This window comes from Erinaceus europaeus, unplaced genomic scaffold (assembly GCF_950295315.1).
Source record: "Erinaceus europaeus unplaced genomic scaffold, mEriEur2.1 scaffold_543, whole genome shotgun sequence".
Taxonomy (NCBI): domain Eukaryota; kingdom Metazoa; phylum Chordata; class Mammalia; order Eulipotyphla; family Erinaceidae; genus Erinaceus; species Erinaceus europaeus.
In genome coordinates this window covers 66466-81370 of record NW_026647246.1, presented here as the reverse complement: position 1 = coordinate 81370, position 14905 = coordinate 66466, and the positions used below count along the sequence as shown (strand labels likewise).

The 14905-nt window shown below is 32.6% G+C and overlaps 1 protein-coding gene and 1 non-coding gene across 2 annotated transcripts in view; both read right to left on the bottom strand.

Annotated features, from left to right (window-relative positions):
• Positions 1-263: 263 nt before the first annotated feature.
• LOC103118267 (protein piccolo) overlaps positions 264-14905 on the bottom strand; it is an 80148-nt gene continuing 65506 nt past the window's right edge. The window contains exon 12 of the mRNA XM_060183859.1: positions 264-424. Within this exon, the coding sequence (XP_060039842.1) occupies positions 279-424 (146 nt within the window). The 3' untranslated portion in view covers positions 264-278. The remainder of the gene's footprint in view (positions 425-14905) is intronic.
• On the bottom strand, positions 12984-13147 carry LOC132536255 (U1 spliceosomal RNA). The gene has a single exon (XR_009547910.1). It is a non-coding gene; the product is annotated as a U1 spliceosomal RNA (small nuclear RNA).

The following is a 14905-nucleotide window of genomic DNA, read 5'->3' as shown; positions in this document are numbered from 1 at the left end:
TTTCAGCAGTTTTAATATTAGCTGCATTTTCAATGATTAAATAGTTCTAGTAGTGACCAAAATTCATTCTTAGAGTTAAATAAATTCACTCTTTTCCTAACAGTCTTTTTCTTTTTCTTCTTCTTCTTTTTTTTTTTTTTTTGTAGACAAAAACCGTTGAAATGCTAAGGGCCAATGACTCAGAATTGGATAATTATCTGGTTATTTCTTCTTAAATGTTAAGGAAAGGCTTATTCATGATGCTGGTAACTTTGTAGTTAAAAACAAAACAAAACCACTTACATCCTCGGAATAGGAAATAGATTATTTTCCCCTGCAGTGCTGCTGCTTCCTTCACTGTCCACGCTATACCCACTGCCAAAGCTGCTGCCGGAGGAGCCGGTGGACACGGAGCTTTCTGCGGGCCGTTGATTGGTAGACTTTGCTGCATGGTGTGGGAAGAGTCAACACCACAGTCGATCAATGACACTTTCATTGATTTTTAAAATGCATATCTACACGTTTTCTTCATTTACATGTATAAAGAAACGGCTCTAGTTAATAACTTCATATTCCTGAACTTGCCTTTAATTTGTATGTGTACTGGCAACACGGAAGTACTTCATTGTTTTTATGGGCATAAAAGAGAAATGACCACCTCTGGGGTAAAAAAAAAAAAAAAAGATATTTTTAGACTGAATTGCAGAATATGTGACTATCCATTATTATTCTTTCTATTGGTATATTTACATAGCTTTGCAAAGTAATATGACAAACAAGAGTTTTGTCTGGTGGAGTTTAAAGTTGGGAAATAGAAACAGTGGAAATAGTATTAGTAACTAGAAATATTGACTTTAATAATAGGTAATGTTGGCAGATGGTAGATGGCATAATGGTTATGCAAAGAGACTCTCATGCCTGAGGCTCTAAAGTACCAGGTTTAATCCCCTGCACCACCATAAGCCAGAGCTGAGTATTGCTCTGGTAAATAATAATAATAATAATAATAAATGTCTTAATTCTGACAGGTGAAGAGCAAACTGGAATAAGTAATTTTTGAGAAATGATTGAAAAGTTGTGCTGGTTTCTATGCAGACAAGCATCTTTGATTCAAAGAAATCTGTTTATCTCAAATACCAGTAGTACCAATAATGGCTGGTTTTGGTCATTAAGCATTTAAAGCATCAATTTACTGCTGCTATTGAACTCAGGTCAGGCATGAGAAAGCTACTTTTTTGTGTCTTTGTTTTTTAATTATGAAGATACGTGTTCTATTAGCCAGGTCCGGGTTTATTGACAGGAGACTGATGCAAAGTTTTCATGACTTAGTTTTTTTTAGATATAAGAACCCATATCTATATAAAAACATAAATGTGTGTCTTCATTATGCGATAGTAGTATTGTGAATAGAGTTCTAGAATATAGGAGATTTAGATGCAAAAAAAATTTTTTAAATCAGGCAAGTATTCTTATTTTGTGAGAAAAAAGGCTTCTAGGGATGATTTTTTTTTCTTTTTGTTTTTTTATACTTCTTGAAAGGGAGGAAAGATGGTCACCAGGATGGATGTTTTTTTTTTTTTAATTTGTCTTCTGGGTGCGGGGCTGTAGCGCCACTGGTTAAGCTCATATGACACGAATTGTAAAGACCCGGCTTAAGGATCCTGGTTCGACCACCAAACCCGGCTTTCCACCAGTAGGGGGCGTCACTTTGCAAACATTGAAGCATGTCTGTAGGTGTCTATCTCTCCCCCGTTTTCCTCTCATTTCATTTCTCTCTGTCTTATCCAACTAGAGTAACAAAGGCAACAAAAATGGGAAAAATAGCGTCCAGGAGCAGTGAATTCATAGTGCAGGCCCCAAGCCTCAGTGATAACTCTAGAGGCAAAAAAAAAAAAAAAGTCTTCTAAGATATATTAGATCTCAAAAAGCATGAGCTTGGATCATTTTAAAATCTCATCTCATTTTTTTTTTTTGAGATGAGATTTTAAAATGATTTTAAAAAAAAAATCTCATCTCATTCCGCAGAAACTCTAAGTCTCAGTTTCCTCGTTGAAAATAATGGTCAGTAATGTCTTACCACTTAAGACTGTGACTATGAGAAGTGAGATGAAGCAAGAGTTTAGTAACACACTCTTCATCTTATGATTTTTATTTTCTTTAATTTCATCGAAGTACTGCCTAGCTTGGGCTTATAGTGTTGCTAGGGTTTGAACCTGGGACCTCAGAACTTTGGGAATGAAATTCTGTATCATAAACTGTTGTGTTATCTATTGCTTGGGCTGATCATCTAGTGATTTTCTTGAAGGCTCTTCCAAAAAAAAAGTTTTTTTTTTAAGCCGTTGGATAGAAATATAGTGAATAAAAAATAATTGTTTAATTATCCACAGACATCTGCTTTTTAGTCTTAGAGATGTATACAAACACAATAATTCAACCAGATGGACTTTTAACCTTTAAGACTAAATGAAGTAAGAAATACAGACATTTTAAAGAAAGTCACTTGAGAACAGGATTAGATAGGATAAAATCTAGCAAAGGTTTTTCCCTCCATCCACTTCTTTATTTTTTTTTCTATTTAAAAATAGATCCATGAAACCTACCGAGTTGTTTTATAATATCTACTCAATTATGATAAGATCCTTTCTCAGAATAGGGAACTAAGGAGGAAATATTTGTTAGACAATTACATATGATATGTATTAATTGTGATGAACTCTTCAAACTTTTAAAAAAATTATCTTTATTTATTGGATAGAAACAACCAGAAATCGAGAGGGAAGGGAGAGGTAGAGAGGGAGAGGGACACCTGCAGCACTGCTTGTGAAGCGTTCCCCCTGCAGGTGGGGACTGGAGGCTCGAACCCAGGTCCTTGCACATTGTAACGTGCACTCAGCCAGGTGTGCCACCACCCAGCCCTAATTGTGATGAACACTTTAGAGAAAGTTGTAAATGCAGTTTAAAAGTCAGTTAACAAGGAATTACTAGTTGCCCATCAAACTAGAATTTATAGAAGCAGATTGATAGCTATAATGCTTGCTTAATATTGTCTTTGATTTATGTAGAAAACTTAAACAACACAGTATTAAATAAAAGGATTTTCAAGAGGGTAACTTGAATGTAAATGTAGTATGACTGTGATGTGAAATTATAAACATTTAAAAAATAGGCTGAGCTATTCAATAATATAGTGAATCCCATTGGCCTATTATTAACAGGATACAGTCTTATTTTTAATTGGTATTATATAAGTGAACTAATTATTAGTTATTTTTAGTATCATATTCAGTAGAAAAAATTACTTGTATTGACTGGCAGGACTCATGTGCTATTTTCAAGAGCAAACCATAGTACCTTTAATATTAATTTAGCTTTCCTAATTTAAAACAATTTTCATCCAAAAGCAATCTCATAGTGTATGAAAAACTATATTATAGAACTAAGGCCTTTTTATTTACACTTAAAAATACTCAGTCTTTTCTTTTGTAAAATCTGTTTTTATCTGGTACATGCTTTAGTTCTATTCATTTTCTGGGAAATTTGAAATGTACACAGAACACAAAACAATGTAGTAAGAAGAAAACTAGAAATAAATTGAAAGGGATAATTTTTCTTATCTTGCTCAGTGAATAGAATTCTGATTTAAAAGCCTATGCAAAAGTTGTCAAGATTTTAAGTGCAAGCAAATAATATTTGATAATATAAAAAAACACCTATTTAGAGATTGTTTACATATATTGAAAAAACTTTAAGTCTACAAAGTCTCTTTGTTAAACAAAATTATATGTACGCTTGAATATAATGAAACTGTGTACAGTTAAAAGTTAAGTAAGGTCCAGGGGTTGGTTCTCACAGTAGGGTGGACATATGATTCCTCAAGAGCTTGCGGGGACTGGCAGAGGGACATCTGAGTGGTCAGTGAGGTTTACTCTGAAGGAAGCAGTTAGGAAAATGAGGCTGAAAGTCTGCACTGACAGGCAAAAAAAAGAAAAAGAAAAGAAAAAAAAAAAGAAGAGCTTGGGTTCAAGGTTCTGATCCCTAACTTCAAGGGAGAAGCTTCACTTCACAAACAGTGGAACAAGGCTACATGTGTGACCCCTTCTCTCTCTCTCTCTCCCTCTATATTTGTTTCTGTGTCTCTATGAGATAAAGAAAGAAAAAAAATGGCTGCCAGGAATAGTAAATTCATGGTGCAAGTAATAACCTTAATGGCAAGAAAAACAAACTAGACAGAAGTTAAGCAAATAATTCAAAATAATCTAAATGTATGGAGTTAAATCAACAAAACATCTAGTACCTGACTGATTCGTTTTGTTCTTAACCTGGTAAGTAACTATAGAGTAGGGATAGGTAAATTGACATTTGGCCAGTTTCTGAAAATATATTTGAATAAAATGTAAAATGGAACTTCTTTTTTTTAACCTGGCTATGTCTTCATATGCACTTAAACCACAGAAATGCCATGGTTTTAATAAATTGGAATCATTTGATAAGAAAGCTAGCAGTCTACTAATTATTTTTCAGATATTTTAAAAAATAATGTGTATAGTATACCAATGTACTTACTACTAACAGTCAGTCCTCAAAGAAGAAAACACCAATTCTACTGTTTTGTTAAATTTGCATTATTGCAAAAAATTTTAGTGAATAAAGTTATTTTTTTTAGGACTTAATACCAGAGATGAGATTTTAGGTAGTTTCATATCATCTCATAATTTCAGCCATACTCTTTAGTTTGTTTCACACTGTCCTTTATCAGCTTCATCTTTCCAAATGTATTCCTCTTAATAGTTTTTCATACTTTGGGTCATTCACTGTGATTCACTTTGGCTTCACTTTTGATCTCCTGAGCTTTCCCATTTCTTCTATGCCTTTCTCTACATCTGTTATTTTCTCATATATATAAATTGTACTTATCAGGGCCTGGAAAAGGACGACAAAGGACCTAGTGGGGGTTGTATTGTTATGTGGAGACCCGAGAAATGTTATGCATGTACAAACTATTGTATTTACTGTTGACTGTATAACATTAATCCCCCAATAAAGAAATTTAAAAAACTGTACTTATTAGTTAAAAAGAAGTAGTTCAAATAGTATCTGCTTCATTTATTTTATAATTTTCTCAGTCAAAAGTTAATACTTCTGTATGTAGACTACTTTTTTTAAAGTACTTTTTTTTAACTTCTTTTTTTTTTAACCTGTGTTTATTGGATAGAGTCAGAAATTGAGAGGGAAGGCGTAGATAAAATGGGAAAGAGACAGAGAGATACCTGTAGCCCTGCTCCACCACTTGTGAAGCTTTCCTCCCTCTGCAAGTGGGGACTGGGGGCTTGAACCCTGCCTGGTCTTTGTTCACTGTAACATGTGCACTCAACCAGGTGTGCCACCATCTGTCCCCGGACTGTATTTTCTGAATATATATATATATATATATATATATATATATATGAAAGCTATCACTTTCTAATCCTGATTGTTATGCTTGCATGCATATCATTGTTGGAAACAATGAGTTTGCTCTATGATAATAGTGTTCTATGGAGTAATTTTTTTTTTTTTTTTGAGACAGGTAGAGGAAGAGAGTGAGAGAGACTACAATGCCAAAGCTTCCTTCAGTTCGGTGGGGCCAGGCTCAAACCTGTATTACTCACATGGCAAAGCAGTACACAGTTAAGGTGAGTTATTTCATTGGCTCTAGTAGTATGACATTTTTGTTGTTGTTGTTTGTTTCTTTGTTTTCAGCTCTGTCTTATCATCCTACCGGGGATTGAACTGGTATCTTTGGAGCCTCAGGCATTAGAGTCTTTTTGCATAACTGTTATGATATCTTCCCTGCCCCATAGTCTGGAGTAATACTGAAGTAATATTTAATAAGTTAGTAATAGCAAAAAGGCACCGATAATTTTTTTCCTAGCAAAGTAATTAAAACATCAGAATTTTACTTTTCCCAGCTATGTTCTCATAAAAAAAAAAAAAGCACTTGAGACAAAATGATTTTTCCCTAATGTTTACTATCAAGAAAAACTTTGTAAAAACCAGTGTATTTATAGCTTTAGAAACCAAAGAGGTGACTTTATTCTGTATACTATATAGAAAATTGTGATCACTTTGTTGAGATTTTATTATGCCAATCCCTCAAAACTGGTTAGACTGAGAAAAAAAAAACAACGGTGCAAATATATTAAACATGGGACATAAAAGCTTTATGAAATTTAAAATAACACAGACCACTTATAGAAGAACATAATATATTTTTTTTAATCAGAATGACTAAAGAAAATATGTATGTAATATTTTCTGGCAATCAGCAGAGGGCACTACTATAGACAACAAGTTCCACCTGCAGTGCTGTTTTTAATGTAAGTGTGATATCTCTCTTTCTTTGTTATTGAAGCAAATATTTTGAAACAGTAAAACTAAATATGATTTCCCATAACTATTTAAAAATGAAAAATTTAAAAACACTGTATCTGATATTCTTAAAACTTCATGAGATTCTTGGAAATTCTTGGTCTATGATGTGTGAATATATATGCACTAACTATATTAGAAAACAATTTACAGAAGGATTCAGGCTTAGTAATAAATTACAGTTCTACCATCTTTTAAGAGTTACAGCTATTTGCTTTCTGTACTATCATGCACAATGAGAAGAATGAATATATGAGTATATGCTGACATAAACCCAACTCTATAAAGGGGGATCAGTGTATCCTAGTGAAATAAACAAAATATTGAATTGTTTTTGTGACATGGTGATTGAGGGGGCACTTAAGGAAAACAATTTTTATCTCCTCTGAGGTACTTCAGTCTGTTTCAAATTATTCTTTGACTTCTTCATTTTCTTTGTTGGCTAGATGGTTAGATATCACCTAGATTTAGAATGCTAGTAGTGTCCCTTTGACTGTACCTGTGTCTTCAATTAGTTTACTTTGTTGATTTTTCCTTTAGTTCACTATCTGAGTACCTACCACACCCCGGTAGCAATATATTCAACACCTGCAGATCAAAATTGTACAGGTCCTGGAAAAGGATGACAGAGGACCTAGTGGGGGTTGTATTGTTATGTGGAAAACTGAGAAATGTTATGCATGTACAAACTATTGTATTTACTGTTAACTGTAAAAAATTAATCCCCAATAAAGAGACATAGAAAATGTGCAATTCATTTCATGATTGTGAAGTAATATAAATTAAAAACTAGTAAGGGACACTCCAGAATTAGTATTTTGCCTATAGATAAGTCATATTCTGGCATGAGTAAGTAATGGAACTTGTTCAATTACAACTGATTAACAATAAACTTCTGCCAGATCATATAGTAATTTATGTGTGAGAGAATCAAGTCTAGAAAGAGCTCATCTATCTTGCTTTCTACTACAGCTGTCTCCAATGAAGACTGTGGTTTTTTTTAACTACAAAACTCAGTTTAGTAATTGGAATGCTACAGTTTTGTTACTTGTGTTATTCTGTCACTGGCTTTGTCTTTGGCTCCATTCAAAACTATTCTCAACTATTTCAGGAATAATTTATCATATATACGTAGGTAGCCTATAATTTCCCAAATTACTTCATTGGATTCAGTATTAGCCTTACCTTCATAGACTCAATCTACAGGATTTTATGATGAAATATTTAAAATGAAAGGAAATCAAATTCTCATTCATTCCAATTATTTAGTGATGAAATTGAAACCAATATCTAGTTATTTTAGGTATTATGCATTTATTTTAGGTATTATTTTAGGTATTATGCATTTATAGTTCATACAATTTTTCTTCAGATAGCGTTAACAGATAATCAGCTGGTGTTTATTTTAGTGTCCTTTTCTGCTTTCTCTCTCCTGCCTATTTTCTACTCTTTTTATTTCTACCTAAATTATATATATGATTTTTAGTAGAGACAGAAAAGGCAGAGAGAGAGTTACAGGCCACAGCACCCATAAGGTTCCTTCAATTTTGTGGGGGCCAGTCTCAAACCTGGATCTTGCAAATGACAACACAGTGCACTATCCAAGTGAGACATTTCACCAGTCATGTTTTTGCTAACTTTTAATGATGAGATTTTCTAATTTATTTCATGTGTTGATTTGACTTGGGTTTTTAGTTTCATTGTTGCCAGCATTACTTGCAAGTTTACACTGAACTATGTTGAATTACATTTTTGTATATTTTCTACTATAGTGTAAGTGTACTAGTATAAGAAATAATGTAGCTTGCTAAGTTTAGAAGTTTAATACTTGCTTTACTAAATCACCTCAATATATTATTTATTTATTTATTTCAGAAAAAAAAATTATAAGAAACAGACACTAGAAAAATGGCATAGTTTTAATAGCTATTTGTAGAAATGTCCACATACTCCCAATAACAAGTTTTTACAAATCAAAGTATTGAAAACAGTTCTAGGGCTAGCAAAATAATTCACCTTGATAGTGTACCTGCTTTAATATGTACACAGCACAGGTTCAAGCCCAGTCCCAGCACAATGGAGGAAACCTTGACGTTGTGATGTCTTTCCCTCTCTGTCTCTTATAACTCAAAATGTCATCCTAAAGTGATGAAACCCAGGAAATAACAGAAAACAAAACTAGATAATTCTGAGTTCTAGATCAGTCATTTGCAAAACTCTTGGGTGAGAGTGAAAGAAAGGTCGTTAGTGAAATGTTTTTTAAATGACAGGGTTTTTTTTGAATATATGTAATGGCCATGTTTTAACCAATTGTGGAATGGTTTTTCCTTTAAATGAAAAAAATTTTTGGTATTATCTTTGGTTTACAAGGCAATGTATATTTTAGAAGTAAAATTTCAAGTATCATCAAAATATATTACTATATCACAATCTTTCTATCTAATTCTAGATTCTGAATGTTTAAGTATATAATTTGGTTTCTTTTAAAACTATTATAGGTAAAAAAGGAAACCCTTTAAGTACTTATTTACTGTTTATATAAAATACCAGAATTACTATTATTAACTGGTGATTCACATTTATACAGGTGTTTTTTTTTTTTAGAGAGATTATTTTGGTCCAGGTACTTTAATGTTGTAGTGTATTTACCCCTTGTAAACATAAAAATATGACTTAATATTTTCTATTCAAATAGTAACTTTTCTCAGAGGGAGCATGGAGATGTGATTCCTCTCTTTTATATCACTCAGGAAAAGTAGTAGAGCTCTTAATCATGTTGACACTTACCCCTCTCCACATATATTGGCCCTCTGACTTTATTTTATTATATCGAACCGAGCAATTGAATATGTTTGTAGCTCAATAAATTAGTAATGTGATGGTATTTTCTATCCTAACTGTTGACTTCCTAGCTTTATAGATAATACATAGATGATTCAATTCAGGGGACCGAATTACTCCAATATAGCCACAATATAGCAGGCATTTGGAAATGAGAGTTAAACTAGGCTCATGTCACAATAGAAAAAGCCTTTTATTTCGTAATACTAGCTAATTCAGTATTTCTGCAGACTTTGCATTTATGCTATAGTGTTGCTTTTAAATATGCTCCTTTCTAAATGTTTCTTTCTAACATTTTTTATTTCAGACGTGGCCTTAGAAGCAACTACTTAATGTGAATACAATTTATATGGGGGCCAAATTACATAGTAAATAGCGGAAATATTTAAGACATTTTTATAACGAAAATTAAAAAATATTTTAGATTGGGGGTTGGGAGGTAGCCCAGCGGGTTAAATGCACGTGGCACAAAGCACAAGGACCAGTGTGAGGATCCCGGTTTGAGCCCCTGGCTCCCCACCTGCAGGGGAGTTGCTTCACAGTCGGTAAAGCAGGTCTGCAGGTATCTGTCTTTCTCTCCTCCTCTCTGTCTTCCCCTCCTCTCTCCATTTCTCTGTCCTATCCAACAACAAGGACATCAATAACAACAATAATAATAAGTACAACAATAAAAAACAAGGGCAACAAAAGGAAATAAATTAATAAAATTAAAACATTAAAAAATTAAAAAAATAATTTAGATAATAATTAGATGTTTAGCTAAATAAGAATTTATCTAATTCCAATTCATTTTGTGCTAAAAGTGGTAGCACAATTGTCATAACAGAACAAGGATCTCCATCTTTAATATATTAATGTCATGAAAAATCATTCAAAAAGAGAAACATTAAGGATCTACATGAAATTTTCAAGTACGGGCGGGGGTAGATAGCGTAGTGGTTATGCAAAGAGACTTTCATGCCTGATGTTCCGAAGTCCCAGGTTCAATCCCCAGCCCACAATAAGCCAGAGCTGTGCAGTGCTCTGGTGTTCCTCTCTGTGTCTTTCTCTACATCTCTCTCAAAAATAAAATAAATAAAATATTTTTAAAAAAAAAAAAAAAAGAAATTTTCAAGTACAACTCGGTTTTTTAACTTTCTTTTTGTTTTACTTTGAAACAGTTTTCTTGGCAAACATGGAGAATTGCTTGAATGGAAAGTAATTAAAATTAAAATGTAGTCAATGACCATAAATTAAAGAGGAGTTTGGTAATGGTTGGATAAGACTCAGGTTCTGTCCCAAGGTACCTAACTTCTAGCTAATTCCACAAGCCTTTCTCTTCCAAATAGATCATTCTCAAACAATTTATTTCTCCCAGTAGTTGGCTATATGCTAGTGGACTATAAAGGTTATGATAACCAATGTTTGAAAGAGTGAAAAAAAATTAAGTCTATATCCAAGCATTTTGAAACTTCACATCTTGTGCATTAAATTTAAAGTCAGTCGCTAATTGCATTACTTTTTTGTCAAACAGTAAAAACTCATGTTTTCCTTATTCATTACATTTCCCAGAGACTTAATTTCTATTTAAAAAAATATTTCTAGAAACAAAATCATAAGGACACAATTTTTGTTTATCTTGTTCATTGAAGTATTTAAAGTACCTGGATCAAAACAGTGTCTAAAAAAAAGCACTTGTATAAATAAATGTGAATAAATTATCACATTCTGGTATTTTATATAAACAGTAAATATGTACTTGGAGGGTTTCTTTTTTTACCTATAATTGTTTTAAAACAAACCAAATTATATACTTAAACATTAAGAATCTAGAATTAGATTGAAAGATTGTGATATAGTAATATATTTTGATGATACTTGAAATTTTACTTCTGAAATATACATTGCCTTTTAAGCCAAAGATAACACAAAAAATTTTTAAATTAAAAGGAAAAACCAAATTTTCCAGAAATTTAAATCAAGTGATAATATTAAGTAATTCTATTGTAATCTGTGCCAGCACAATTTATAGCAAATGGATTAGTAAAATTGAAGTAATACACCAGAAGATAAAAGGAACAAATAATATAAAAACCATTGTTCTAATATATATATATATATATATATATATATATATTTTTTTTTTAGATAGAGGCTGAGAAGGGTGGAATGGGGGGAGGAGAAAGAGAGAGACACCACAGCATCAGTTTCCATTAATTCAGTGGGTGGTTGGATTTGAACCTGGTTTTCATACATTGCAAAGCAGAATACTATCCTAATAAACTTTATCTTTGAGACAAAGACACATAATTTATCCTACCTTTATAATACTTTCTTCCCATCTTCTGTCAGAAACAACTTATTAGATCTGATAGGCAACTACTTACCAACCTTATTTCAAAAATAAGAACTAATAAATATGGATATATAATTACAACTAAATCTAAGTAGTCTCTAATTAAATATTTAAAATAAGGATACAAAATTTTTAAATGCCAGTTATCAGCCTTATTAATTATAAATTAACACTTAATGAGAAAGGGGACGAGTGCTGATATACAGATTGAGGAATATAAGGTATAAACACTTAGATATAAAACATATCTATATTAGGAAGAAACTCCTAGAGATTCATTATCTTTGGCTATTGAAAACTATGGTTGTGCATATCTGTTTATCAGTGATTTTAGAACATTTTGATCTCAAGAACTCTTACACTCTCATAAACAATGATTCCCAAGTAACTCTGCTTTTTGTGCCTTAGATCTAACATTAGATTTCATATTTATCATATTCAAAATTAAGAAAATTTCAGAATAATCAACAAGCATATATTTCATTAGCTACCAAAGTAATGATATCATAATATCAATGACATCATGATACCACATGTAAACACGGAAAAACTCCATCTGTGAAAAGTGTGTCTCAAAGCCACAGAGGTTGGTGGACAAATATAGAAAATTACTATCCTAGGTCTACAGAGAAATATTTAAAGTATTTACCATGAAAATGAAAGAAAAATAACAAGTTTTTTTGTTTGTCTACAGTCATTGCTCATCAGTCAATAGGTGGCAACAATTCTCTAGTGCCTTTTTGTTTTAATTCTATACTAATAAAATTTAAGTTAATAACTATTATTGAAAATAATTTTTCAGGGAGATGAGAAAAAATAAGTTTTCCAAAAAGTTCTAAATTTGGAAAGTTTAAAGATTCTAAATGAAATAAAAATTTAAATTAAAATTGGTTTAAAAATGTAAAAAAACAAGTTTCTTTTTAGTGTTTTCTTTGTTGGACATTAATAGATGAGTCCAAAGCTGTAATTCTGTATTTACGTTATAAAATGTCATTAACATATGAATACAACAGACTAGAATACAACACACTTGTAATAAATTCATATAGAAATGATTTTGAATTTTGTAGTATAAGAGTATATTTTTATCTTTGTCAATTCCAAGTTTATATTTTATAAAAACGGATTAAAAATACAATGTGAACTATATAACTAAAAATGTGATTCTGAAACGTTTTTTAAAAAAGTGAAATTTGCTTCTGTAATTTTTTTTCTTTTTGCCTCCAGTGTTATTGCTGGGGCTCAATTCCTGCACTAGCAATCCACTGCTCCATTTTCAGAGAGAAATTGAGAGAGGAGGGGAAGGCAGAGAGGAGGAGAGAAAGACACCTGAGGACCTGTTTCACTGCTTGTGAAGCATCCCCCTTGTAGATGGGTAACCTGGAGCTGGAGCTCATATATATATTTTTTTCTTTTTTTTTAGGGAAGAGCGTGAACTCAGTACCCCACTACCACAAATAATGCAGTTGAGTTTCCCACATTTGGGGAAGCCGCAGGGGTCAGCACATCCAGAGAGTGATGGATAAGCCTAGCCCTGGGAAAACTACCTTTATGATCATGGTATCTCCCCTGTCAGGCAAGTATCTTTAATTTTTTTTTAACTGTATTTGTTCTTAAAAACAGAAGGGGGGATGCAGTGGCACACCTGGTTAAGCGCATATAGTGAGAAATGCAAGGACTGGTGTAATGATACAGGTTTGAGCACCAGATTCACTTCATAATCTGTGAAACAGAGCTGTAGGTATCTTTCTCTCTTCGTCTATCTCTTCCTCCTCTCTCAATTCTCTCTGTCTTATCCAATAAAATAGAAAAAATGACTGCAAGGAGCAGTGGATTCATAGTGCAGGCACCGAGTCCTAGTGATAACCTTGGAGGCAAAACAAATAACAGAAAAAAATACAATAATTTTTTAATTCTATTATTCCCTTAGATACTAAAGAGTTCCATATTCCTGCCTTTCAGCAAAATTTTTTTTTACTAAAAATATTCCTATATTGTTTGATTTGACTGTTTCTGTTTAAACTATCAGTCTAATAAATTAAAGTGTATCTTTCATTATTCTAAAGATACTGTGATATAAAACTGTGGATATAGTTTATACCTTTTATACCTGCTCACACACACAATAAGCTAAACATTCCCACCAGAAATCTGAATTTCTGACATAATATTTTCATTTAAAGTTTCCAAGTGTTTTTGACTCCTTAATATTTAATTACATATTTATATATTCAATATAGTAATAAAACTAAAGTGCAATTTTCACTGTTTGGTTCAGTACACAAAAAATTTCTTTTATCTATTCCACATCCACATCCACATGTATATTCCTTCACCTCCAAAAATAAATAAATAAATAAAATAACTTATCTTGCAAAATGGAGAATGGGTGAGGCATCATGATGTTAAGTAACAGTGAAGATGAAAAGTGGGGAAAAAATAAAAAATAAAGTAATTCATAGGTAGTTAGTTATCTGATTACTGCTAGGTAATCAAGTAGTGTTTTTGACTTTCTTCCTCCTCCCCCAATAGGATATCTCCTGGTTCCATGATCCCTCCTCTCTTGTTTGCAGCTCTACTCTTAGAGTGCTCCCTTTGTCTGAGGTTCCATACTGAGTCCTCAAAAGCCTTCCCCTGTTCCATGCTTCTCCATTCTTTCCTTCATCAGCAAGTACTGGCCTGTCTCATTTCCTTAGGATCCTCCTTACTGGCTGTGATTGATATATTAACTTTTTTGGGGAAAAAAAAGGTTCAATTTCAAATGTAAGAGTTTACAATTTAAAAACTAGGTTTAATTTTGTTAAAGATAGCTCATGAACAAATAGAGATTTAGGCAGGTCAAATGGTAGGTCTTTCCCACAGAATGCAACTCGGACCTACTGGGATGCAGAGGTTACATAGGCTCCTGTGCTGAATACGAGCCCCAGATCAAATTGATGGGGTTTACAGTCAACAAAATATTTATACACTTTCCCCATATTTGGGAGCTACTCTTTTCCCTGATCCAGCTTTCTAGACTTTTTCCCAGCCATGACATCATCTCTTAAGACAATAACTTGGTTCCACCTGAATATTAGATGTCAGCCTCAGGCAAAAACTAGTAAAGTTATGAGCACCTTGGAATATATCTAAAATAGACCTAGTAGGTTTTTCAAAAATGGAGGCCCCAAATCTTCATCTGCAATATTCCATCCTATAGATTCATGATTAGTCAACAGTTTGTTCTGCTTTATATCTTAACTCTTTTTCAGCCTCCAAGTTCTAGATGCTATGATGATGCCAACCAGACTTCCCTGGGCAGACAACCCCACCAATCTGTCTGGAACCCCACCTTCCTAGACT